Source organism: Sinohyriopsis cumingii, chromosome 5 (assembly GCF_028554795.1).
Source record: "Sinohyriopsis cumingii isolate HCF-2022 chromosome 5, ASM2855479v2, whole genome shotgun sequence".
In the NCBI taxonomy this organism is placed as follows: Eukaryota; Metazoa; Mollusca; class Bivalvia; order Unionida; family Unionidae; genus Sinohyriopsis; species Sinohyriopsis cumingii.
The window spans coordinates 101299061-101326007 of NC_142965.1; the positions used below are offsets into that span (position 1 = coordinate 101299061).

The 26947-nt window shown below is 34.2% G+C and overlaps 1 protein-coding gene across 1 annotated transcript in view; it reads right to left on the bottom strand.

The window, feature by feature from the left end:
* Positions 1-26947, bottom strand: part of LOC149799884 (uncharacterized) — a 31262-nt gene that overhangs the window by 4277 nt on the left and 38 nt on the right. Inside the window, exons 1-2 of the mRNA XM_089957140.1 lie at positions 26799-26947; positions 18253-18375 (exon numbers count right to left, since the gene is read on the bottom strand). The exon at positions 26799-26947 is cut by the window's right edge and continues 38 nt beyond it. Of these exons, the coding sequence (XP_089813266.1) occupies positions 18253-18361 (109 nt within the window). The 5' untranslated portion in view covers positions 18362-18375; positions 26799-26947. The remainder of the gene's footprint in view (positions 1-18252; positions 18376-26798) is intronic.

The following is a 26947-nucleotide window of genomic DNA, read 5'->3' on the forward strand; positions in this document are numbered from 1 at the left end:
GACATCTAGGACATCCGATTTTGCGGTTTCCTTAGTTTTTTATAGGTGCTTCGTAAGTGAATTATTTATTAATACTTTTATAAAATTGAATGATATGTTATGGTTTTTTTATGTGGTGGCTTCTAAATTTATTTAGCTAGTTACTGGGTCTTTTGGTTTTGTGGGGATAGTAATTATATTTTGTTCCTAAGTCCTGCTGAGTCTATGAATTGATTTATATTTTTATATGCTGATTGTTTATTTTTATTAGAGTCCATAAGTAACTCTGGGTATGTGTGTGGTGATCCAATCTCTTTTTGGTTTTTGATAAATATTTTCCGAGCGGGTTGATATTTTGGGCATATATTGAATACGTGGTGCAGATCTTCGGTGATGTGGCAGTTAGAGCTGTTAATGGTTGCTGGTTTGGGTCCTATAAACCTTCCAGAACTGCTTGCTAGTTTTGTTTTTCCAGTTATTATCCTGTTTATGGTTTTCTGTTCTAAATAGGTACTCTTAGGTAGCTGTATGTTCCTATCTACTTTTTGGGGGATTTCATGGTGCTTTTTACCTTTTGTGGAGGAGTTCCAAAAATCTTGCCATGTTTGGTCTATGTATGTTTGTGCGAAGCTTATTGCTTCTGTAGAGCTATAGTTAAGCTTGATAGAGTTTTGATCTCCTAGTTTGGTTTTTGCAACTTTGTCTGCTGTTTCGTTGCCAGAGATTCCAATGTGCGACGGTATCCACATGAGCTCGACTAATTGATGTGCTGTGGTGATATCGTCCATTAATTGGCATGCTCTGTCGAGGAATTGTTCCCTAGAGTGTGTATTGCGATTTTGGATCGATTTGATAACGCTTAAGGAATCGCTTATAATGACTGCTTTAGGTATTTGGTTGTCTTTGATCCATTGTAGTGATTCAAGTATAGACCAGAATTCAGTGGTGTAAATGGAGCAATAGTCAGGTAATCTGGATCCCGTTTGTATATTGAATTCAGGGATGACTATTGCTGCTGCTGTTCTTGGTGGGTTGTTTGTTTTTGATCCATCGGTATATATTTTAACAGAGTCCGGGTATTTTTGGTTGATTTCGTTTACCAGTACAGGTTTTAGTAAGTTTTCTTGTCCTTCTTTATTGCCTAATTTGGTAGCTTCAATGTTAATCCTTGGTGGTATTTGTAACCATGGTGATTTGTTCTGGTCTGTATTGTTTGTTACCTGTTTTTTTAGTAGAGGTATCTTTTCTCTTAGTTCAAGGATTACTTTGCCACTTGGTGTGATAGGTATGATTTTGGGTTTGAAGACAACTTTACACTTATTTATAGCTATTTTGGTGGGATGGTTGTCTGGGTGGGTATCTAATCGAATGGAGTATCGGAGGAGCAGTTCTTGCCTACGTAATTTTAAGGGTAGTTCTCCTGTTAGTGTTTGTAGTTCTTCTAATGATGTTGAGGGGAGTGTTCCTGTGCATAATAGCAAGGCTTTTCTCTGGATAGTGTCAAGTGTTTGTAGTACAGGGTGATTAGTCGAGTTATATGCCAGGCAACCGTAATCCAGTTTTTATCTAATTAGGGTTTTATATATCGTGAGGAGGGTTTCCTGGTTGGATCCCCAGTTAGTACCTGTGATGTTCCTGAGCAAATTGAGATGTTACTTACAATTCTTGGTGAGCTGTTCAATGTGGTGTTTCCATGTGAGGTGGTTGTCGAAGAACATTCCAAGGAATTTTACTACTGTTACGTATTTGATTAATTGATTTTGTATATATAAGTTTGGATAAACTAAGTTGTTATTTCGTTTGAGGGTGAATATGATTGCCACAGTTTTTTCATGAGAGATTTTGAAACCCCATGAGATATTTTGAAACCCCATTTGTTTTTGTCTGTGTGTGTGTTTTGTGTGTGTATTTGTGTGTATGTGTGTGTATTTCTCAAAGTCGCGACTTAAAATCTTGTCCGTAAAAATTTAATCGTTCTTTGAAAAAATCCTAAAAATGGGCACTAATATCATGGATCCTTTTATGACAAATGTTCCTAGTTGCGCTGCTTTATAATGCATTGATCACCGAAGGTAAAGGAGTCGCACATCTTCATGGAATCGGAAAAGCACAAGAAAACGTACGAATAAATTATTTTTCCAGATCATGAAAAATAGATTTATGATTGGTAAATAGCTGTGATAAGTTTTGCATTGCACAATGAACGTCAAATGATGCTTTACATGACAATTTACGCTATGGTGAATATTTAGGGACCATTGATCAAAACTGTATTACAAATGCAACGTCATGGAACAAGTTGTCGATCTACTTTCATGGAAGAAGACTGTATATTCAGATTTTTTACTTTTGTACATGAATACAATGAGGTATTCTCTGAAGACTTTTTATAGAATAAATCATCATCACCATCATCATCATCGAACCTTTTACACCAGTGTGGTGCACCAAGACACAAATGTACACCAGCTGTCTCTGTCTTAACAATTGACCTCGGCCGTTCACCAGGTAATGTCAATTCCTATTAAATTTCTAGTCATTTTTTCTAACTCTCCGTTTCTTTCCTCTGTATAGAACCCAGATCACGGCTCCTAGCGGCACTCCACTTTTTGTTTCATCGTGATTCGGTTTCATATGCATAATCTTTTGACGGCAGCTATGATGGAAGTTGATAAACTGTGGTTATTTTCCTTTCTTCGGTGCCCAATAATTCCGACAGAGTCAAAAGTTTTCCTAAAGTCGATGACGTTCAAAAGAAGCGGCTTCTGAAATTCAAATGAACTCTCTGTGATTATTCGTAGCGTGAAAATCTTGTCTGGACATGTGTGTTTGGGGCTCAAACCAGCTCGATTGTCTCTTTGCCTGTGCTCTATAGCGACCATGGCGAGCTCCAGAATACAAAGAGAAATGACCTTGCTCATCATAGAGATGAGAGTTAGACTGTAAAAGTTCTTATTTTGATGCCCCTTGTCCAGTCATTAATAACCTCACCACGCCAGACACGGTTGAGAAGTGGTGTGAGCTAAATGGTCAACGCCCGTCCACCTGCTGTTAGCATCAGTGCAGTGGTATTCCTTTATTCAGCTTGCGAACAACTTTGTCCAACTCAGTCTCGATAAACGGTTGGATGGAGACGCATAGCTTGGTCAATATCCTGATGCTGAAATCATCAACAATTGAGTCACCCACATGCGGTGAAGGTCGATTAGGATTTCACCAAGATGGCCATCTCAGCGCTAGCACCTTCTTTCCTGAATCTTAATGACATTCCGAGAATTATTTATAATTTGTGGGCACTGGGGATTTCATTCACGATTCAGAATCTTGGCAATGGTGCGGACATCTCGCTGGTCATGTCTTGTCGCCGCTGCTTCCGTTGAGATGACCTTGCCATCGTGCTATCTTCTCTTGTCCACTCCCCCCCCCTTGGTACGCACAAAGCGAGTCGCAAAAACTTCTTAGATCTACAGTTAAGATATTAATAAAGTTCTAATCAGTAACTCAGTAAATAAATAACAATAAATAAATAACAATGTACTCCGAGGTAAGAACTTTCTTAAGATAACATTTAAAAAATAAGTCATACTTCAATCTAAGCGCCATGAACTTGCAAATGTGAGGCTGATTCCGTCCGGTCACACTTTAATTTAAAATTCATTTTGCTAGCAGGGTATTAACCCATAAGCCATCACGGTATAATGTTTTGGTTATACATGACTACCACCAGTTATTTTATGTTTTCACATTTATAGCGTTTTCATAACAAAAACAAAATTAAAGTTTAAGAAAAACAAATTATGGACTTACGATTAAAAAACTAACAAGAACCGTCTTACCGATATCTAGCAAGACTGTTTAACACATGAAGTCGACAAACTAGCCTTGTCCAGGATAACATGCGAAACGCATTGAAATTATATTACGCAGAAAATGACTATTTTACGCACAGAGCATTAAATATGTTTATAACAGGGGTGCGCAACCCCACGCCCGCTGTCTGGATCAGGCCCGCGAGCGTGTTCTGTCCGGCCCTCAGAGCAAATTAAAACAGCACAGAATGGTCTAAGAAAATACATTATATCCCTTGGTCGAGAAAAGCTGTACACCCTTGGTTTATACATACACTTTGAATTTTGATATTGACGATAGCAAGAACATTTAAACTCAGCCGTATTGTTAAGACTACGACTATTCTGTTTCATAATAAATAACAGAAAAGAGCAAAATTCAAGAAATTTTTTAAGTTCAACAAATAATTTATTTCCCTAGAGCACAATGTAGAAATTTAAAAGAACTTACAGTATTGCGAAATTAATCCCAAATAATCCAAAAGGTTCTATCACCAGTTCTAATGAATTAAGTTCTAATTAAATTCCAATGGTGTTCAAATTAAGATCCTCCGCTGAAGGTGTTTATGTGCCTTTAGTTTTGTATGTCCTAATGTACTAGTTACCCGACGTGTGATGATCTGCTAACAGTCTTCCAATTAATCACAATAATCGAATCCAAGATGTCGTTATTTTAATTCACTCTAGTTACAAAACTACTGTTTCGGTCCATGAATATTATTGAGCCCTTTGTATTTCCGGAGAATTAAAAAAAAAATGAACACGACAATACAAAAGATTTCTGTTTCTGAAGTTAACACAAGAATGAATAATTTTGTCAAATAAACAAGGTTAGATAAAGAAAAACACAACAAACTTAGACACAAAAGTAGAGCTAGGTCCAAAGTTCATTTCTAGAAAGGTCTAAGTTGTGAACACAGAAAACATGTTACTAAATTTTGCATAAAGAACATGGAAAGCATCAAGTATAGCATGTTCTTCATGGGGGAACTCCAATATCCTAGACACAGACCCAAACAAACGTTTGTCTTTATGATAATGATCCTAAAATATTTAATCAACCCGTTGAGAACTATTAAATATGTATTATTTGTTTCCAAAATAAAAACAATTATAATTTCACAGGTCAGGTACAACAGTGAACTTTATTTTGGACAAGGTCCAGTCCAAAAATACAATTATATATAATCTAAATGGAGATAAGCTAACCAGTACAAATTAGTATACATAACACTGCTCCTCTCAAAAAAGAAAGAATTATTCACTACCTTTTTCTTGGAACTATCAGTCAAATAAACACGTGATACCAATTACATAAGTTAAAGTTTTATGAATGACCAAACTATAAATGAAGCAATACAATGTTTCTATACAGCTGATAGTGCATCTGGATCTAGAATATCGTTCCTTTGATGTGTCTGATGTCAACATTATTTTCCTGCAACATCAAACTCCACTATAATAATCTCTGATTTGTGTAGTTTAACCCAACTCTCTGATTACCATTAGCAGCATTTGAACCTGTCTCTATGGATTTTGTACGTACAATCCTGATGAAGAGTGCACCAAAGTCATGTGAACTTGATCCAATTACAACATCACTGCTGCTTGAGTGCTTACATCTAGTATTGCCTTCACTAACTGATGTTATTATTATCTCTCTCTCATCCGGGGAATTCCCATCATTTTTCAAAACTGCCATTGTAAAGCCTCTGCTGAAGAAACCAATACTAGACCATAACGATTTAAAGAACTACCGCCCAGTTTCATATAAAAAAAATCTTAGAAAAGTTGTTCTATCCCAGCTTGTATCTCATCTAAATTCAAATAGTCTTTTTAGCAATGTACAATCTGCATATCGCCCTAACCACAGTACTGAAACTACTCTTCTAAAAGTAGTTAATGACATTTTCTCTGATTTGGACAGCGGAAAGATTACAGTCCTCAACCTCCTTGATTCGTCTGCAGCATTTGACACAATAGACCATGATATATTACTTCACCGTCTCCAGCATGTATTTGGCATTCATGATACAGCCTTACTGTAGTTCAAGTCCTACTTGGTCAACAGGACACAAATTGTATCTGCAAATGGAATACACTCCAGCAAAGTTGATCTATATTGTGGTGTTCCACAAGGGTTTGTTCTTGGACCTGTTCTCTTCATTCTGTACACTCATCCGCTCTCAAGTGTCATAGATCATCATCCAGTGTCTCACCAATTGTACGCTGATGACACCCAAATATACAAATCTAGCCACCCAACTGAAGCTGATGCTACCATCCAAGGTGTAGAGAGGTGCATTTCTGATGTGAAATCATGGATGACATGTAACAAGCTGCAGATGAATGATGATAAAACTGAGGCCATTCTGATCACAGCACAAAGACTTTCTCATTCACATCCTTTACCTCAAACAATAAATATCAGCAACGCCAACATTAAATTCACACAATCAGTACGAAACCAAAGCGTTACTCTGGACAGTACTCTCACATTGCACCAACATATCATGAACATATGCAAGGCTGCATATCTTGAGCTGAGACGTATCAGCTCAGTTCGCAAATATCTTTCACTTGATGCTACTATAACACTTGTGTGTTCATTAGTGCCTTCAAGTACCTATCCGATCTCACCCATGTGTACACACCAGCAAAATACTTACGCTCCTCTTCTGACAATCGTATACTCATTATTCCCACTATGAAAACAAAGTCATATGGACAGCGTTCTTTTGCATACCAAGGCCCAGCAACGTGGAATGAATTGCCCACTGAACTTAGACACAAAGACACAGTGATCACATTGAAGAGGGCTCTCAAAACTCACTTATTTTGACTGCAAGAACAAACTTAAAGATCTAATAATGTTTCCTACCTGAAATATTCTCAGCATGTTTTTTATTTTTAATGTGTTTTTTTTAATTTCATGGTGTTTGTTTTTGTAATAATATTATTATATGTTTTTTATATCTTATAGGTGTTGTCTAATGTTGTAAAGCGCTTAGAGCTTCTAAAGATTATGCGCTATACAAAGTCCTCATTACTATTATTATTATTATTATTATTGTTCATCTTAGCAATGAAAGTAAAGGGATTGTGATCATTAAATACAATAATTGGAGAAGGAACTGACTTTGAAAATACTTCAAAGTGTTGCAAAGCCAGTATCTAAGCTAAACATTCCTTACCCACTGTGGAATAATTTCTCTGGTGCTAACTTAATTTTTGTAGCAAGAAAGCACATTGGATGATCTGCACTGTTTTTGTCTCCTTGAAACATACTCCACAAACCTCAATATCATTGCATATGCAGACATTTTAAATGATTGTCTGAAATTTGGAGCTGAAGGAACTGGTGTACTCTTAAGTATGACCTTTAACTTAACAAAAGCCTCCTGAAATTTGTCAGACCAACGAAACATGGTTTTCCAACTCAACAAATTCACAAGTTACGGAACAATTGGAGCAATATGTCCCATAATGTAAAGTTACTACAGTCCGACTGCATTCCATCTCTTTAACCCTCACAGCGTGGGGTAGGCACAGCTAAATTTACTGCGTGCTTAAAAAAGCTATCTGTATCAACATACTCCATTAACATATTTATTTGGCAACGTTGCTTTTGTTCTCGCCTTCCAGGAGTATAAATGATAAATTTCAAATCACTTTCTTTCTTTTGAACTGTATGACTACCATAGTAAATAACATGGAGAGGAATTTGAGGTAAGGGCAAGAGAGTCATAACTCTTATCACCAGGCTGAAAACTCATTTCCTTTGCATTTTTGTCGTACCTTATTTTTATTCTGACTGTTGTTGTTGTTGTTGTTGTAGGGTTTAACGCCATTTTTCAGCACACGATAGGCTATACATGGCGGCCAGTATTATTGATGGAGGAAGAACCCGGGAAAACCCCGGAAAGAACCACCGACCCACGAGAAGCTACTGGCAAGCTTTCTCACATACCCACATTGGCTGAATCTGAGTCTCGAACCGGCGCAGACAGAGGTGAGATGGCAGTGATCCGTAACGGAGAGCGCTTTAAACCACTCGGCCACTCGGGGGCCCTTATTCTGACTGAGCAGAATGAAGATTGCTTCCTGCAACTTCACAAACGTTTGACAACTTATATTTGAAATAAGAAACATAGTCGAGAATATTAATTTATGAATCTTCATTTGAAAGACGTTTCCCCATTTAAAGCTTCGATGGTCTAAGTATGAGAACTAGTTCAATCTAAAAATTATTGAACTGACTCCCTAACGGCAAAATAAATATTACATGAACAAATTCGTCACAATCTTTTATGGTAGCGAAACAATATGACAAAATCATATTTTTCAAAGTTTGATGAAATTTTTCTAAAGCCCCTCGGCTGTCATGGTGACAGGGAGAAGACTTAAATTGCAGAACGCCTAATTATTGCATAACTTGTTGTTAAATTCCAGTTTTAAAAAAATAGTTCCCTGGTAAGATTGGACAGAGTTGAGCCAAATGTTGTAAAAAAAATTCTTTGTCAATATTTTTACTATGGTTTTAGTTTTAATATTTCTCGAAGGAATTGCTTCTGTAAATCGTGTTTATGTACACATTATTGTCAAAAAGTGTTGGTTCCCTGATTTGGTCATAGGTAAGAGACTGACACAGTCTAACAATCTTCTACTAAATGGTTCGTCATATGCAGGAGCAAGCTGAAGATGAGCCTTAGGCATCTTCCTATTATGTTGTCCTACCATATGATAAATGTGACAAGATCTACAGTATTTACAAATATCATTTTTTGATTTTAAGCCATAAAATTGATTCAGGATCTTGTGATAAGTCGTATTGACCCTAAAATGACCAGCCAAAGGAATTTCCTGGGCTAGGCTAATAATTTCCTGTATATAGACTTTGAAACAACAATTTGATAGATCACTGTCCACTCGACACCAGTGGGTACATCAGGTGATCTCCAATGAAATAGCAAACATGTACCTCTGTGACTTCAGTTTCGTTAATATCCCTCTGAAACAAATGGGATATCTCAGGATCTTTTTTGTCTCACTTTGACAATGAGTCATTGTCCTTTGTCATCCTCATTAGAATAAAGAAAAGGAGGAACAGAAGGAGGGTCACTGTGAATAATACATTTTGATGGATCCATACCAGTAGCAAAAGTGATCTCATCAAAGGCCTGACAAATACACATGTCACCAAAAGGAATAATTTCCAAATCTACAACATTCTCAAGAGCGGTCTTTGCTATAGCAGTGGTAACTGCACAAGCTGGGTATACATCAGCGATTTCATTTACAATATGATCAATTTTCTGATCCAAACAAGGCTTGTCAGTTAAAAGTAAATTTACCACAACGTTATCTCCAGCTAGGTTTATGCCTAGTAAAATAATGAATACCCTATATTGGTAAAATACGACACTGTCCCGATAGTCACAATTCTGAACCTAAATCTTATGTAAAAGCTACACAATGAAGAGGAATATTAACAAAGCAGCACTCTACACCCTGAATAAGAATACTTTCGCTACAAGAAGAGTCTTAGAAAAAGGAAAAATCATTGATTTAAGACTAGCAGTTCCTGTGTTCCTTAAAATTCAAATCTGAATAGGATTAGCAGAATTACTAATACGCGATATAGAACCGTTAGACATGAATGGCTCGTAATTCTCCATAATAAAATCAAACTTGGGTTTGTTTCACCCTATAAATTTATTGCTTTCAATTATTGTGATCAATAACTGTTGATGGATCCAAGAGAGGAGCAAAAGCCCGTCCAATATATGTGTCAGCTAAAGGAATATGTTCCTGATCAACCTCATTCTCAAACGCTTTCTTTCCATAGCTCTAGCAACTGCACAAGCTGGGAATAAATCAGGGATTTATTTTTCAATCAGATCAACTTTCTCATCTAATCATGGCTTGTTTGTTACAAGTGGATTAACCACATTATCTTCAGGTAGGTCATTGCCTAGTAATAAATGAATAGGCAACGACGATGCTGATCCGGCCGCCATGGTCCTGAGACAAAGTCTGGTGTCAAAGTTACACAGTGGAGGGAAACATTAGCAAAGTCGCACTATACTCCCGAAATAATAACTCTCTTATTAGAAAAAGGCTACGTAGAAAAAGGCAAAAAAGGCAAACTACCTGATAATTAAAGATTCTGAGAAGCTCGTGTGTCGCTTAAAATTTTAATAGGGATATAATTGACAGAATCAATAATGAGTGATACAGAACCGTTCGACATGATGGCTCATACTACTCCATAATAAAATAAGGCTGGGCTTTGTTTGAACCAACAAGTGTAATTGCTTTGAATACATAAATGTGACCATGGCATCTTAGAAATAAGAGTATTTGGAATAAGTCTGTATTGATTCTGTTGAAATCTTAGATGTACTAATGTACCAGTGGCCTGAAGTGTGATGATTCGTTAACAGTCTTCCAATTAATCACAATACCATAATCCAATATGTCCTTATCAGAATCCACTATAGTTCCACACTAATCTGTCTCTGCAGGAATATTGTTGAACACTTTGTAGTTCCAAAGAACAATACCTTGAATACATAATTCCACCCAAATAAAAAAATGAACACAACAATATAAATGATTATGCTTCTGACGTAATCGCAAGAGTGAATAACCCACATTCCTGGAGAAAAAATAACTATGCATTATTTGTTTACAAAAAAAAAAAACACTTAAAGGTCTATAGTCAGATGCATAGTGAACTTTAATTTGGACAAAATCAATTATACATTGGCAAGATCAATTATAACTTAACCTATAATCAATGCGAAAAAAGTAACAATTACACATTAAATCTACATAACAATGGCAACACAAGGATGACATTATTGTCATTTAGCATATCAAGTTACCAAAACTAACATATACGCTTGGTGTCAAAGAAAACGATTGTCAGAATATATAAAAAAAAATCTTTGTTGAACATGATTCTAATCAGACAACAAAACGTATAGGCCTAAAACAATTTTGCATTATCTGCAAACAGAGCTCGAACACATGGGTACACTAGACAAATGTGTTTTGAAGTGAAAAAATATAGGATGGACTCCATATATCCATGTCGATGACAAACGGCTAACAGAAGAGAGAATATGTAGGCTAAATAAATATAATTTTGAACGTGATATAAATTCTAGATGGTCATAAACTAAAACAGCATCTTCTAAGCACTCTGTTCGTACTGTACAAGACACTGTCGGAACGGTAGGTGTAAATATAAATTTAGATCATCAAGGCTACAACTCAGAGATAAACAATACCATAAGATTTCAGCAATATATTTCAGATTCAAAAGTTGGGTTAAAATATGCTTATGATGAGTATGGTACAGTTTTGTTAGCCCGAGTGATGAGGTGAGTATGGTGCAGTTTTGTTAGCTCAAGTGATGAGGTGAGTATGGTACAGTTTTGTTAGCCCGAGTGATGAGGTGAGAATGGTGCAGTTTTGTTAGCCCGAGTGATGACGTGAGTATGGTCTAGTATAGTCAAATTTTAAGCCCAAATGATGGCGATGAAAATAAGTGCTATGGTCAGTTATAATAGCAATTTACAAAACTAATCAGATACATTTAATTTTAAAACGAATACTGCTATTAACACTCAGTTGGTATGAAATGAAATTCCACAAGCTTATGTATGGAATAATTCGACAACATATAGATAATCAAAAAAAAAAAAAAAAGAAAATAAGATGAATGCAATACATACAACCGAAACTGATAATGATTTGAAAGATATAGGATATGAAACAAATAAACAAGTGCTTATCAGTATCACAATGGCTGTAAGAGCTGGTGTAATTTACTTTTGAAACAGTACATTTTCGGGGTTCTGTTTTGGGGGTTTATTAACTTTTTGTGGTACATTTCATGTTGTCATTTTTCGTTCTGATCATTTTGTTTATCAAATTCAAATTTTTAAGTACAATTACAAAGAAAAATCTAACTAATACCATAAATATCAAAATATTATTATATCTTCATTGAAACTTTTTCAGCTGATGTAAACTATTAGCTCATTACTAGGCCAATAACACTAGGCAATGATACTACTCTTTTAGCTATTACGAATAATAGTTGAAAATATTTTGTATTCTTACACTAACTTTGTCAGTGTGTTTGTACTACTTTTGTCATCCCCACCAATAGCTTGTTCATCCGCCTCAACGTGTCAAACATTTTATGCAATTTGCTATGATTATACCAAGAGTTGACACTATCCAAACCAGTAGGTGTTAAAAGCATAGCAATTGTTACACCTTTTCTTTAAATGGTTTTTCTATTATTGGTAATATTTCTTTGATCTTTGAATCAATGGTGGTAAGATTTTCTCTAAAGGTATTTTGTCAATTTGGCACATGCTTAGCGTGTAGCTATCTTTTACGTTCATTGGGCCAAGAATAAAACAGTATATGTGTTTCTGGTTATCCGACCAAACCTAATTTTTCATGCCGATACTACATCTTGGGTGTAACAAAATTTGGAAAACGAAAAATAAAAGTTGGCAAATATGTTTTACAAAGGAATCAAACTGTGATTGACATTAAATTCACGATGCAATAGCCCCGGATTTTGCTACCTTATCCTTCATTTCAATCTGTCTGGACAACAAAAAACAAGTTTGTACCGACCTACCTACCCTATTGTTCAGTTTAATCAGAACGGCATAATATCGTTTATATTGCTGATATATATATATATATATATATATATATATATATATATATATATATATATATATATATATATATATATATATATATATATATAATTTAACTATTTTCATGCGGTACATTTCAATGTCTGATTTCATTTACATTATTTCTTTTATTTACTAAATGAACGGCATTACATTTTCTCTTGCTTCTCTTTCCTCAAGTGGATTAAATACTATGTTAACATTTCCTTCTTGTAGATTAAATACTATATTAACATTTCCTTCCTGAGAATACCCCTTTTTAAAAATTCTGTATTAGTTTATCAATTTTATTCTTACAATAAACTATCATTTGTTAAGATCAGAATGCTCATTCACTTACATTATCAAACTTCTGTATCTTTTGGTTCATTAGTTATAATTGCTTGAATCGTTATGTTTTCTGGAACGTTAATTTTGTTTGAGGTCTTCCAAATGTATCTTTAATTTCCAACCAAAAGGCTTGAGAAAATCAATTTATGTTTTTATGTAGTTATATAGTTAGGTGGAAAACATTTACCTTGATTAACCAATTAAGAAATGTATATTATTTCTCTAATTCATAGTTTTACAGTGTTCAGCCTCGGATGCGTTAATGAGATTTAGTTATTGTCTATGTTTATCAAGGTGTTCTTTCTCTTTGTATTCTTAGACAATATTTTATTGGTTATTGTTGAAGAGTTCAAAGCCTATGGATAATTTATCAGCATAAAATTTGCCAATTCTTACATCCATAGTTTCATCCTCATATTCTTCTTTGTCATCAAGTCCCCACAATAATCCAGATCGTGAACAGAAATGTCAAATTGCACTCTACCTGCTTTAGCCATTGTACACTTTTAAGTGGATAAAAATAACAGGTGGTAGCCAGTTGTACAAGAGAACAGACAAATACATTTCCAAAAATGATTGAATTGATACATAACTTAAGGGTAAGAGAGGCAGTCTCCATAATTAACACTTGCATAACTTAAATTCAACTCTTACAGTTAACAATCCAATTCTTCAAAAGAAGACATTTACAATTTGCAAACAATCACCAAAATCATGGATGTTGGACGACGTCACCATGTTCATTATTCCTAAACAAAAATTATTATCTCAGCTTATACCTGATTATCATATAGCAAAAGAGTGCGTGTACGTGTGTGTGTGTGTGTGTGTGTGTGTGTGTGTGTGTGTGTGTGTGTGTGATTTGGATTTTTAACGTAGCTTTAACAAAAAGGTTAGTACAAGACAAAATAATTAAGTCCATGAATGAGTACTAGCGAGAGAGAGAGAGAGAATACTAAACAAACAATGCTATTTTAAAAAGCATAAATGCTGAAACATCCGCCTTAACGACTGACGCAGAAAAAATTTAAACGTCTCTAAACAATTAGAATACTTGTTAATCTCACTTCAAGAAGTACAAAATAAACTAATGAATGAGAAGAAAATAATGGTTTACAACCTTTGTTGATGACTTTAAAACTGGATCTAAATGGTTTACAACCTTTGTTGATGACTTTAAAACTGGATCTATAAAGTTGTAAATGCCAATAATATTTTGCCACAGTTGCAACCAAGGTAACTGATGTCACAGACATAATCAATATTGCATATGAACAAAAAACGTAAAATAAGTACTTTCAGTTACATGTTGACTCTATTTGCATACATCTTACATCATCCAAAAATCCAGTAGACAACCGGTATCTCTTTGTTTTGTTTAATTTTCACACGCAGTTTGTCGCGGAAATACATTTAGTTATATCAGTAAATATTGTATGGAGATTTATGTCCTTCTCGACAACAGTGATATTGATATCTTTGGTCAGATATCAGCAAATATTGTATGGAGATTTATGTCCTTCTCGACAACAGTGATATTGATATCTTTGGTCAGATATCAGCAAATATTGTATGGAGACTTATGTCCTTCTCGACAACAGTGATATTGATATCTTTGGTCAGATATCAGCAAATATTGTATGGAGACTTATGTCTTTCTCGACAACAGTGATATTGATATCTTTGGTCAGATGGAAGAGTACGTTTGCATATTTGTGTACTTGACGACTTATTAAGGTACCAAATCATTATTCGCATATTATTTACCTCCATAAATGATAAAAATGTTTAGTATCTCCTCTTTGTTTTTCCTTTCAATTAGCCACATAAGTGTTAATAATTTGTAACCGGAACAACATTGTTTATGGCTTTATCCAGGAAGCGCATATGATAATAGATTACATGGAACCGGTTGTAAATTAACTAATATTCCATAGGGAACAAATGTGCAGATGATTAGAGAAAAGAAAAGTTAAATGTTCACAAAATATATTTTCTTTTTGTATGTGATACTCAGGTAGACAGTCAAGATAGTATTAAAGTTATTAATCAAGTTACAGTTCTTACAAAAGGATGATGATTGAGTTTCATGCATGATATTTGGAATGTATTAAAGATTTAGTGAAAAAGGTTTTCTTATGTGTTAAAGTAGCAAGAAAAAAAAATCTTCAGAAGTCAACAACACATTTATTCACCTTAAAATATGATGAGTCGACATCTACCAAGCTGTGTCCTTATGAAATAATTAAGTATATTACAAATGCAATAACAACGTTTATGTCACATATATGTCACTTACAAAGGCAAGATAAATCAACTCGAAGTTTGATACTCACATGCACATTATATCTTGCATTTAAAGAACAGGCGGTGTTTAAATGAGTGTACCTCATAATATGATTATATGCGGTTTTCCAAATTAAGGAAAGACAACTTGCATTAGGTTGATACGGATTAGGGACCTATTTTTACATTGTTGTCATTATCTAACATTTGTTACAATATGACCTAAAATGAAACTGAGGTTATACAGACGACAATACAATTATAATTGATTATGGTAATATATTACACACATCGTCAGAATGACTTAATGTATAAAAGGGAAGTGATACTTTCTTTTTGAGACACGAGAAACTATTGTAGGCATTATTAAATATATGTATGGTCGATGGTGCAAAACAAAAGGCCCATCATTTCATAAGCAATCATAGCGAAGATATTAGGTTTAAACTAGTCTTTTGCTAAAAAGTAAAACAAAAGTCTATATAATTTAGAACATGTGTTTGGGGAATATAATAAAAGACAAAATAAAAAAGACAGTAAAAGAATTAAGCTGCTTATTAGATTGGAATATACGTTTTATTGGATAGGTAGCAAAGTAACCATATGAAAGTGTGTTGTTCTTATATACTATATATCTCTTATCCTCATAACAGCTTAATTCAACTGTATCTAACATAATTTTGCATATTTTATGACAGCTGGACTTAATCAAATTCATCTCTTAGTTTTTAATAGTTTGGTTAAAAATCAACTTTTATATATTCAAAATTTTAGATTCTTTTTAAATGCTGTTTGTTTAATATTCTTGAATAATTTCTTTAATTACTGACATTTTTATTACTATTTCATAATCTTTGAAATCGCTAATTTTCGTTACTATTTGCATACTCACTTCAAGTAATACTTTTATTACTATTGCATAATCTCTATTATTACTAAATTTTATTACCATTACATAATCACTTTATTTACAGATTTGTTTCTAAAATTACCATTGCATACCCTCTTTTCATCTTTGTCAGTTCTAAAAGCACACTGCTGATTTCTACAACACAATTCTTATATTGAAACGCCATATAAAGATCATTAAAAACCCTGATACCTTTATATTCATTCGTGTAAAACCAAAACTGTAACATTGTTTGTAGTCACTAGTCCTGAGATTCTAATCAATCCAGCTATTTGTTGCATATGTATTAGTAATCAGATACGCAAAGTTAAGTCATAGCTTAGACGAGATGTGTCTAACCTACGTCCGAGCCTGGTTTTATCCACTTATTGGCATTATTTTGGCTTGGCTCTAAAAATCGCTCATACGACTTGAGCCTTCGAGAAAGTTGCACATCCATTCTTTATAGTTATTTGAAGGGACACTGGCGTTCATTCATAGCATAACAATTGATTCTGTGTTCAGTATTCTCATATCCATCAATTACCATGATGCAATGTCAACCCATTTTCTGGTTTCATTTTAAGTGAAATATTTCTACATTCTCGTTTTAAGAGTTCCATTCTATAATAGATACATTTTTCGTCTGAATAAATGGATAATATTGGATTTGCTTATCTTTCTCCAACATTAACTCGTGTTTGTTTTTGGTTTATAAAATTATATTCATACATCGAACCTATATATATATATATATATATATATATATATATATATATATATATATATATATATATATATATATACACACACACAACAGTCACAAGGAATTTGTATTTATTGTTATATGTTTGATACGCTAATTATAACAGATAGTTATTGCCTCAGAGATGGTGGCAAATATATTTTATTTACTCTGGTTCATCGATTAAAACAATAGGAGTATCAGAATCAAAGAGCGACTAGTGGTATGTGTGGCTGGCTTTGCACGCACAAGACAGAAAATGTTAGGGCTTATTTATTTATATAGAAAGGGTTGTACCATCCGTATCAGTATATCTACTACGTATTCTGCTTTGTTTTCATTTTGAAACTGGAGTGTGACCATTCGAGCTATGATATATACATACAAAGGAAAATTTATCACTTTCTATGGTTGTTGGTTTTTAAAACAAAGACTTGGAAGTGACATTCGGTTCATGGTGTTTGTACTTTATTTTTGTTGCTGAGATAAGGGTGAGTGTTTTCAACAATGAAAAAGGTATTATGCGGTTGGTCTGGTATACATATAAATTGTTTTTTCGTGTTGGAGTGGATACTAGTTTTTGAAAAAGTGCGATTGGGCACTTACCTATGGTTTATAGCAATTAGTTATTTAGTTTTGTCACGTAGGAGTGGGTTTAAGGTGGATGTTATGGAGAGTGTAAACATTTGATCAGTTTAAATGACATGTTAAGCAATAGAACAATTTACAATAAACATCATATCACATCTGATGTTATTCCGGAAGAAATCAATACTAGCTCAATACGTACTGATCATATTTATCACATCGGAGTCAAAAATGTTGCTCTGCTAGGCACAGCTAAAATTGCCTATTACCCAGCTAGACAATAAACAATATGAAAACATTACATAGGCTGGGCACACCTAAAGTGGCAAAGAGTTCCATCAAACAAGCATCAGTAGTAGTAGTAGTAGTAGTAGTGTTAGCTAAATTTAGAATAGCCTTGCCATTAAACTGCATTAAATATATAACTCTTTGATTAATTCTTAAATGTAGAGATCCGATTTGAAAGCTGGTTATTGTTTTAATTTTTCTGACTTGGAAAAAGCTTGTGAGTACCTTGATCAATGATACTCAACACCTACGAAACGTAAATTGAAATTAATGAATTGTTCTAACAAAATAAAAGTAAAAGAGTCCCAACTCCTTGGCTGTATGAAATATTGAAATCTTTTAGGAATAAAATATCAGTGCGATCAGCAGTTTAAAATTTCTAATGCTTTTGTCATTCCCCCATTCCCAGAATCACGATGGTACCAAAACAGAGCTCTGTGGTGAGTGCAGTTTTCTGTTCACAATATATGTAGTTTCCCTAGTACTAGTTTGCGCAAATTATATTAAGTCGGTTCTAATTCTATATACCAATAATGCTAGCAAAAGAATTAGTGTTCTGCCTACCTGCTGTTTGTGTGAAAGCTAGTCCCATTAACAAATAGAAATACATGGCTGTATAACTTTCTTTACTCCACAGAGACAGGGCCATCCTCAGGGCTGAACATACTATCATTCTTTTACTTTTATCTGAAAAGACAAACAGTAAATATCATATCAGCAAGACTAAGATAACAGGATGGTGAGGGCCCAAAAGCTTCTGTCAGAGTTTGGATTGTTCGAGTTCTTGAGTTTACAGTTAACATAATATTTCGTTTCGTTCAACAGTCTGTGTCGCGCAACTCAGAGACGTCATCCGCGCGGGTCCAATAATCGGAACATTATCGTCTTCTTCGTCAAGTCGAGTAAGAAACCGTTGCTGTAAATCGCGACAATTGGAACAATATTTGATATAAAGTTTGTCATTCTACACAATATAGGGACGAAAAGAGACAAAGTCACAATTAAAACATTATCGGCCTGTTCTCTTGCAATATACTTGGTTTCTAGAGGACAATCACCAAACCCTTCATATTTACGTACATTTCTAGACGTACATACTATGTTATTACTTGTTTTGACAGAAATGGCTGAGTGATGTACCGACTGTACCATTGTGATGTACATGTATTTCCGTCGTCCGTCGCCTATTCCCTTACGCTCAATATCTTTTTGAATTACTCAATGCTTTTAAACTATATTTTCACAAGGTTTGCCAAAAAGCAGTTTAACAAAGGCAAATGCAATGACAGTTCAGATTCTGTCCACAAGAAGAAAACAAAAATATAATCACTTCATGGACTTCAAACATCTACGTTTAGCTATTAATATAGGGAAGCAGCTGTATTTAAGAGCTTAGAAAATTGAGTAAACATGTATAAATATTTTAAGTGGATATTCATACATAATTATCATTTCAATAACCAATATTCTACCTCTGATTGTCTACATTTTAAGTACTTTACTTAAATTTTGTCATTACTATCCATGTTTTTATTTCTAGTCTGTCATATGCACATCACATTTGGCAAATATTGCAAATCTTTGCAGACAATAAATATAATCAATATGCCATTTTTTCAAGACACATTAAACAGTCTTATTAACACATAGTCGTTGTCGCCCTCTTGATAAGGACGTTCGCTTTTACAAGAGTAAATAATATTCTATAATCAAATCCCTTTAGTAAGTATTAAATTTCCACTCCCCCCGCAGTAACCCGTATGCTGTGAGAGACTGCAATTAATGTCTCAACAATACATTCTTGATGTCTTCACAGAAACGTGTTATGATATAAAACTTTTTTTTTAAGTATACTTTCTTGTTTGACAATGTGTTGTGTAAATGTAATAAGAGATGTGAAGTTAACGTGAACGGAAATCTATTTTATCAGCAGGAAAAAAACTATAACTAAATAATAGTTCTACCACGTGTTCGGCGATCCCTGATATCCGCCGTTCTTTTTGGATCTGGGTAATAATTGGTAAGGGAAGCATTAACTAAACGAAAATGTATTGGTAGCAAGAAAGAACATTATTTTATCGGAAATTCAAAATCTCCAAGATGTATTGGTAACAAGGAACATAATCATTTCATCGGAAATTCAATTCCTCCAAAATATACAAGCCGGATGTCATGTTGATCATCAAACTAAATTAAGCGTAAACGTTTTAGGAACTACGCTGTAAGCCGCAGCACATACAGCCTATGCGAATATTACAACTTACAAGTACAAGGAGTGACTTGTGTAGACAATAATATATATATATATATATATATATATATATATATATATATATATATATATATATATATATATATATATATATTAAGTTTCATAGAGGACTGGAATTTCTAAGGTTTTAACAGATCAACGTTTTATCCGAAGTCTTCGTTTACTTTTCAAAATGTCTTTGCATATGTTCATGTCGATAGATACCTACATTAAACATTTTACTATCCGATGAAACTGTCAAAATGATGTATTTTAATGACATGTAAATGCTGATACGAAGCTGGTTAATGTCAGCTACGTTATTTTGAACCTCGTTAGCTAGGGGTATAATGGCCGGTATTAAGCCATCTTCGTCCTTGTCACTTTCAATAGTAGAAACATTGGTAGCTTTAAGAATATTCCTAATTCCGCAACACTTTAGAAATTTTAATATAAGTCGCTCATACTTAGAACGCAGCAATTCTTCACAAATGTTGGACCCCAATCGTTTATGCTGGGACCATAAGTAGATCTACACAAATTTTTGATTAGACCTTAAGAACTCTTTACTAACTCCGATAGTTCAAATTTAGACTATAAATAACTCTTTAGAAGTCTGAAGCATATGTTGACTTGAAATCGATTATGCATCGATTGTAAGCAACTCTTCTCAAAATTAAGACCCAGTAGTTTGTGTCTAGGCGGGAAACAACTTTTACAATATTTGAGCCCCAATTATTTATGCTTAGGCCTCAAACAACACTTTAGAAAACTAAAACCAGCTCGTTAATATTAAACCGTAAGCAACTTGTCACAAATTCGAACATTAATCATTCATGTTGAAACAGCAAATAATTCTTCACCATACTGAATCCAGTTGGTTCATGTTTTGACCGTAAACAATTCTTGGTACATTTTAACCCCATTTGTTGACATTTAGACTATAAACAGCTCATTAATGTGTAGACAGTAAACAGCTCATTACTTTTTAAACCGTAAACAGGTCATAGATGTTTAGGCTGTAAACAGCTCATTAATGTGTAGACCGTAAACAGCTCATTAATGTGTACACCGTAAACAGCTCATTAACGTTTAGACCGTAAACAGATCACTAATGTATAGACCGTAATCAGCTCATTATTTTTAGACCATAAACAGGTCATTAATGTTTAGGCTGTAAACAGGTCATTAATGTGTAGACCGTAAACGGCCCATTAATGTGTAGCCCATAAGCAGTTCATTAATGTGTAGGCCGTTAACAGCTCATTAATGGTTAGACCGTAAACAGCTCATTAATGTGTAGACCGTAAACAGATCATTATTTTTAGACCGTATACATCTCATTAATGTTTAGACTGTAAACGGCTCATTAATTTGTAGACCTTAAACAGCTCATTACTTTTTAAACCGTAAACAGCTCAATAATGTTCAGACTGTTAACACCTCCTTAATGTTTAGACCGTAAATAGCTCGATAATTTTTAGACTGTAAACAGCTCATTAATGCGTAGACCGTAAACAGCTCAATAATGTTTAGACTATAAACACCTTAATGTTTAACCCGTAAACAGCTCAATAAGTTTAGACCGTAAACAGCTCATTAATGTTTAGACATTAAACAACTCATTAATGTTAAGACTGTAAACAACTCATTAACTGTTAGACAGACGTAAACAGCTCATTAATGTTTAGACTGTAAACAGCTCGTTTATGTTTAGACTGTAAACAGCTCACTAATGTGTAGACCGTAAACAGTTCATTAATGGTTAGACTGTAAACAGTTCATTAATGTTTATACTGTAAACAGCTCATTCGTGTGTAGACCGTAAACAGCTCATTAATACTAAGACTGTAAACAGCTCATTAATTTTTAGATTGTAATCACCAAATATAAGCCCAGGTTGTTTATTTTGTAAATTATTTAGCAATGTATTTATTGTTGTTGTGGTTGTGGAGTTTAACGCCATTTCTCAGCGCAATATCGGCTATGTATGGTGGCCAATATAACTGGTTGAGGAAGAACCTGAGAAAATCCCTGTAAGAACCACCTACCCAATGGAAACTACTTACAGTTTTCTAACATACCCAAATTGGTAAAGTCCGAGATTCGAACCCAAGCAGACAGAGAATAGATGGCCGTGATCGATAATGTCGAGCGTTTTAGACCACTCGGTCAACCGGGGCCCCAGCTATGTGGATACAGAGACATACTGATTAAAGTTATATGCAACTGTGTACATGGGAAAATGTCAATGATCTGAAATCTTTCGATCATTCTCAACCGTCATGTGTTAAGGTCAATGTTATTGTTACTGAATACTTTAGAGTTGCCAACATAGTTGCATGTTGTGCCAATATTATTGGGAAGGTTTTATACAGTGGTAATAATAACAAATGTGTAGTTAACTGTAGCAAGATGATATTGGACACACGGCACTAATTCAGCTCCCATAATAAACCTATGCAAACACCATGAAACTACAAAAAAAATTTCTTAAATGCTCATGATCAAACCTGTATTTATCAGTATAGACACGTTCTTGATGTATAGAGAAAACATTATGAGCCAGACAAGTTACTGGATGTGTTTGAAACATGTGTGCCCCACAGAGTTAGGTCCTATTCTATGACAGAGAAAATGTACTAGTGCTTATTTGTCTAGACTTGGAAGGTGCTTGATTCAAGCCTCAAATGACGTATATATTCATTGCATTGTGTTCCAGAAGCAGAAAATACATATTAGCTCTTTTTCATTGTTAACCTGATGACCCACAAGGAATAAGAAAGAAGCTACGTGTACTTTATACAGTTTCCTACCATCAGTATCAAGAAGAGCATTCTTTCCAATGGTATTGACCATGATCATTATTGGTACCGGTTTAACTGATGCTGCTAGGATCCATGCTCATTGATATCGGTATAATTGATGCTGCCAGGAACCATGATCATTGATATCGGTATACCTGATGCTGCCAGGACCCATGATCATTGATACCGGTATAACTGATGCTGCCAGGACCCATCATCATTGATATCGGTATAACTTATGTTGCCAGAACCCATGATCATTGATATCGGTATAACTGGTGCTGCCAGGACCCATGATCATTGATATCAGTATAACTGATGCTGTCAGGACCCATGCTCAATGATATCGGTATAATTGATGCTGCCAGGACCCATGATCATTGATATCGGTATAACTGATGCTGCCAGAACCCATGATCATTGATACCGGTATAACTGATGCTGCCAGAACCCATGATTATTGATACCGGTATAATTGATGCTGCCAGAACCCATGATCATTGATACCGGCATAATTGATGCTGCCAGAATCCATGATCATTGATACCGGTATAACTGATGCTGCCAGAACCCATGATCATTGATACCGGTATAATTGATGCTGCCAGAACACATGATCATTGATACCGGTATAATTGATGCTGCCAGAACCCATGCTCATTGATACCGGTATAATTGATGCTGCCAGAACCCATGCTCATTGATACCGGTATAACTGATGCTGCCAGAACCCATGCTCATTGATACCGGTATAACTGATGCTGCCAGAACCCATGATCATTGATACCGGTATAATTGATGCTGCAAGGACCCATGATCATCGATATCGGTTTAACTGATGCTTCAAGAACCCATTTAAACTTGGCAATTCAGAAAGCAGTACAAATAACCGTGTCCGTAATTCATTACAGCTGTAAGACAATCACTCTAAGCACCTCTGATCAAAATAATACCGTATAGTTACTGGGGCGATTCTAAAACATTCTTTGACAATGTAAATGTTAAGTATTTACACTCAAAATCGATATTGACGTTTAGAATCTAGAAATGTCGACAATATTATTTTTAATATTTTCGCGTTTTCAATCTTTGAATGAAACGCATTCGTATGCCGTCTAGCCATAGATAGTTCCCGAATGACGTCAGCAGCAGCCATATTTGTGGTTAGCAGGCAGATTTACCTTTGACTTTACATGGTGTTTGAAAGTTGAAATAAATTCATTGAATCTCAAGATTCTTTTATGAAAATTACATACATAAACAGAAGGCAAATCAACCTTTCTGTTAGTATCTATATTTGTGATTTCTGCGTTGCCTTTGCTTCAGTGCATGTTGTTGAAAATGGTAAATTTTAGCGATCGCATATAGGAGAAACTGCTAGGTTGACCTTCGTCCGGGTAAAATAGGCAGAATATCGTCTGCTAGTGACCTTATCGAGAAGCATCTATTACGTGCAAACCGCATACATGGTGTTTAGAGACGGGCAAAAGCTAATGGTTGGAGAATGTCTTTTCATTACCCGAGTTTAAAACAAATTTTGAATGTAGACTTAGGTCATTTTCACATACAGAAATAAACAGTTTGTTTTTTAATGCTACTGATAGTGCCACTGAATAAAACGAAACCCAGCAATAAATTGTCAGAATATGAAGTGGCAGAAAATAAATACCCTTTGAAGTGAACTGACGTTTGTGCAAGAGATGGCTTTTCCTACACTTAAGCACAATCCTATGTGTAAACTTTCCTGCGCCATACACACAACACTGTCCATTATGAAAAAGAAATCTGAATATCACAAGGGAAATCAGAAACTTACATGTATATTGACTAGGTGAACAAGGTCATGGCTAATTGTTATAATCAAACAAACGACTCAAATGGATTTTCTCTGTTTTCAAAAGCACCATTTTATCACAGGACGCTACAAAAATAATTATATAACAAAATCAATTTTCCAGTTTGAGGTAATTTAGTTTTCAGACGTTTGTTTAATGGTTGTATATAAAGTATACTTTTTTGCATGAGGAATGTTAATAGGATACCGTTACGAAAACAAAGCGGATTTAGTACTATACATAGAAAGAGGGCACGTTTCTAAACAATGTATTATGTACAGTGGTAATATAAAGGAAAGTCACGAATATGTTTTTCAATGTGATCAGCAGATGTACCTGGTGAATAAGTGCATACTTGAGGTCCTAATCTAGAAAGCAAACGAAATAATGTGTTAATATCAAGTGCATATTTGTCTCTATTCTCGAGTAATATGGATCAACGTATAACAATATTTCATCCCGTTAGTATAACAATGTCTTGCTACATTTACTGTTAATATGATTCCAATGTCTTGCTACATTTAATATCAAAATGATTATAGTGTCTTGCTACATTTATTATCAATATGATTACAATATCTTGCTACATTTAATACCAAAATGATTACAGTGACTTGCTACATTTAATATCAAAATGATTACATTGACTTGCTACATTTAATTTAAATATGATTACAGTATCTTGCTACTTTTAATATCAATATGATTATAGTGTCTTGCTACATTTACTATCAATATAATTACAACATCTTGCTACATTTGATTTTAATATGATTACAATATCTTGCTACTTTTAATATCAAAATGATTATAGTGTCTTGCTACGTTTAATTTTAATATGATTACAATATCTCGCTACTTTTAATATCAATACGAATATAATGTCTTGCTACGTTTGTCATTAATATGATTACATTTTCTTGCAACACTTAACGTTAATAAGAAAACGATGTATTGCTACATATAATGTTAAGATGATTACAATGTCTTGTTTATTTAACGTTAATATGATTACAATGTCTTCCTACATTTAATGTTATTAATATGTCTTCCTACATTTAATGCTAATATGATTACAGGTTCTTGCTACATTTAATATTAATATGATTACAATGTCTTGCTACATTTAATATTAATTTACTTTCAGTGTCTTGCTACATTTAATATTGATATGACTACAGTGTCTTGCTATATTTAATATTAGTCTGACTACAATGTCTTGTCACATTTAATACGTATATAACTGCAATGTATTGCTGCACCTAATGTTAATATGCTACTAATGCCTTGCTACATTTAATATTAATAATGAATACAGTGTTCTGCTACAATCAATGTTTATATGATAACGATGTCTTGCTACATTGAAGGCTAAGATGATTACAATATCTTGTTACATTTAATTTTAAGATGGTTATGATGCCTTATTACATGTAATGTTAATACGGTCACAATGTCTAGTTGAACGTAACATTAAAATGACTGCAATGTCTTGCATTTAATATTAATGCGGGTACAATGGCTTGCTAGATTTAATAACAGTATGACTATAATGTATTGCTGCATATAATGTTGATATGGTTACAGTGTGTTAATACATGTAATGTGAATACAGTTACAATATATTGCTCCATTTACTATCCTTATGATTACAATGCATTGCTACATTTAATCTACTGTTCTTAACATTATTTGCATTATTTCGAAAAGTATTTTGTGCTTTCAAATACATATTTTAAGCAATCATGCAGAAAAAAGGTTGAGCGTTGTCATGACATACAGGAATGGGCAAGTAACAATTTACTTATTTCACGTGAAATGGCCAAATATTTAAACTATTGAAAATCAGTATATCCTTTTGTAGAAGGTTAATCTTATTTTTCAGACCTTTACAACCAGTCTAAAAATTGGGTGAAGCTAGATACTGTAATGTCCCGACTTGAACTGCAAAGTTTCTACACACCGTGATCGGAGAACGATTTAAGAATTCTGTGATATTGTCAAAAAGTGTTGCCCATTCGGTAAACGATGCTTTATCTTGTTTGTTATAAGAATTTATTTATCCATATATTGAGAAAGTGATACCAACCCAGCTTTTGGAAAAGGAAAACAGTTATCATTTTCTGTGATATGAACACTGCCATTTCATAATGGACATACATACATGACTAATCAGGCAAACACCATTTCGAAGCAAGTAGTATTCACCATGCTTACCTACGATTGTAAATCCACAAATTAGGAACGAAATTTTCCCGATGTAAATTCGACAGATAACCAAAATCACTATTCAGATCGTATTCTTTGTTATTATTATCTCATGTAAGTGTGAAACGCAACACAAAATATAGTTGTCACAGGTGAGA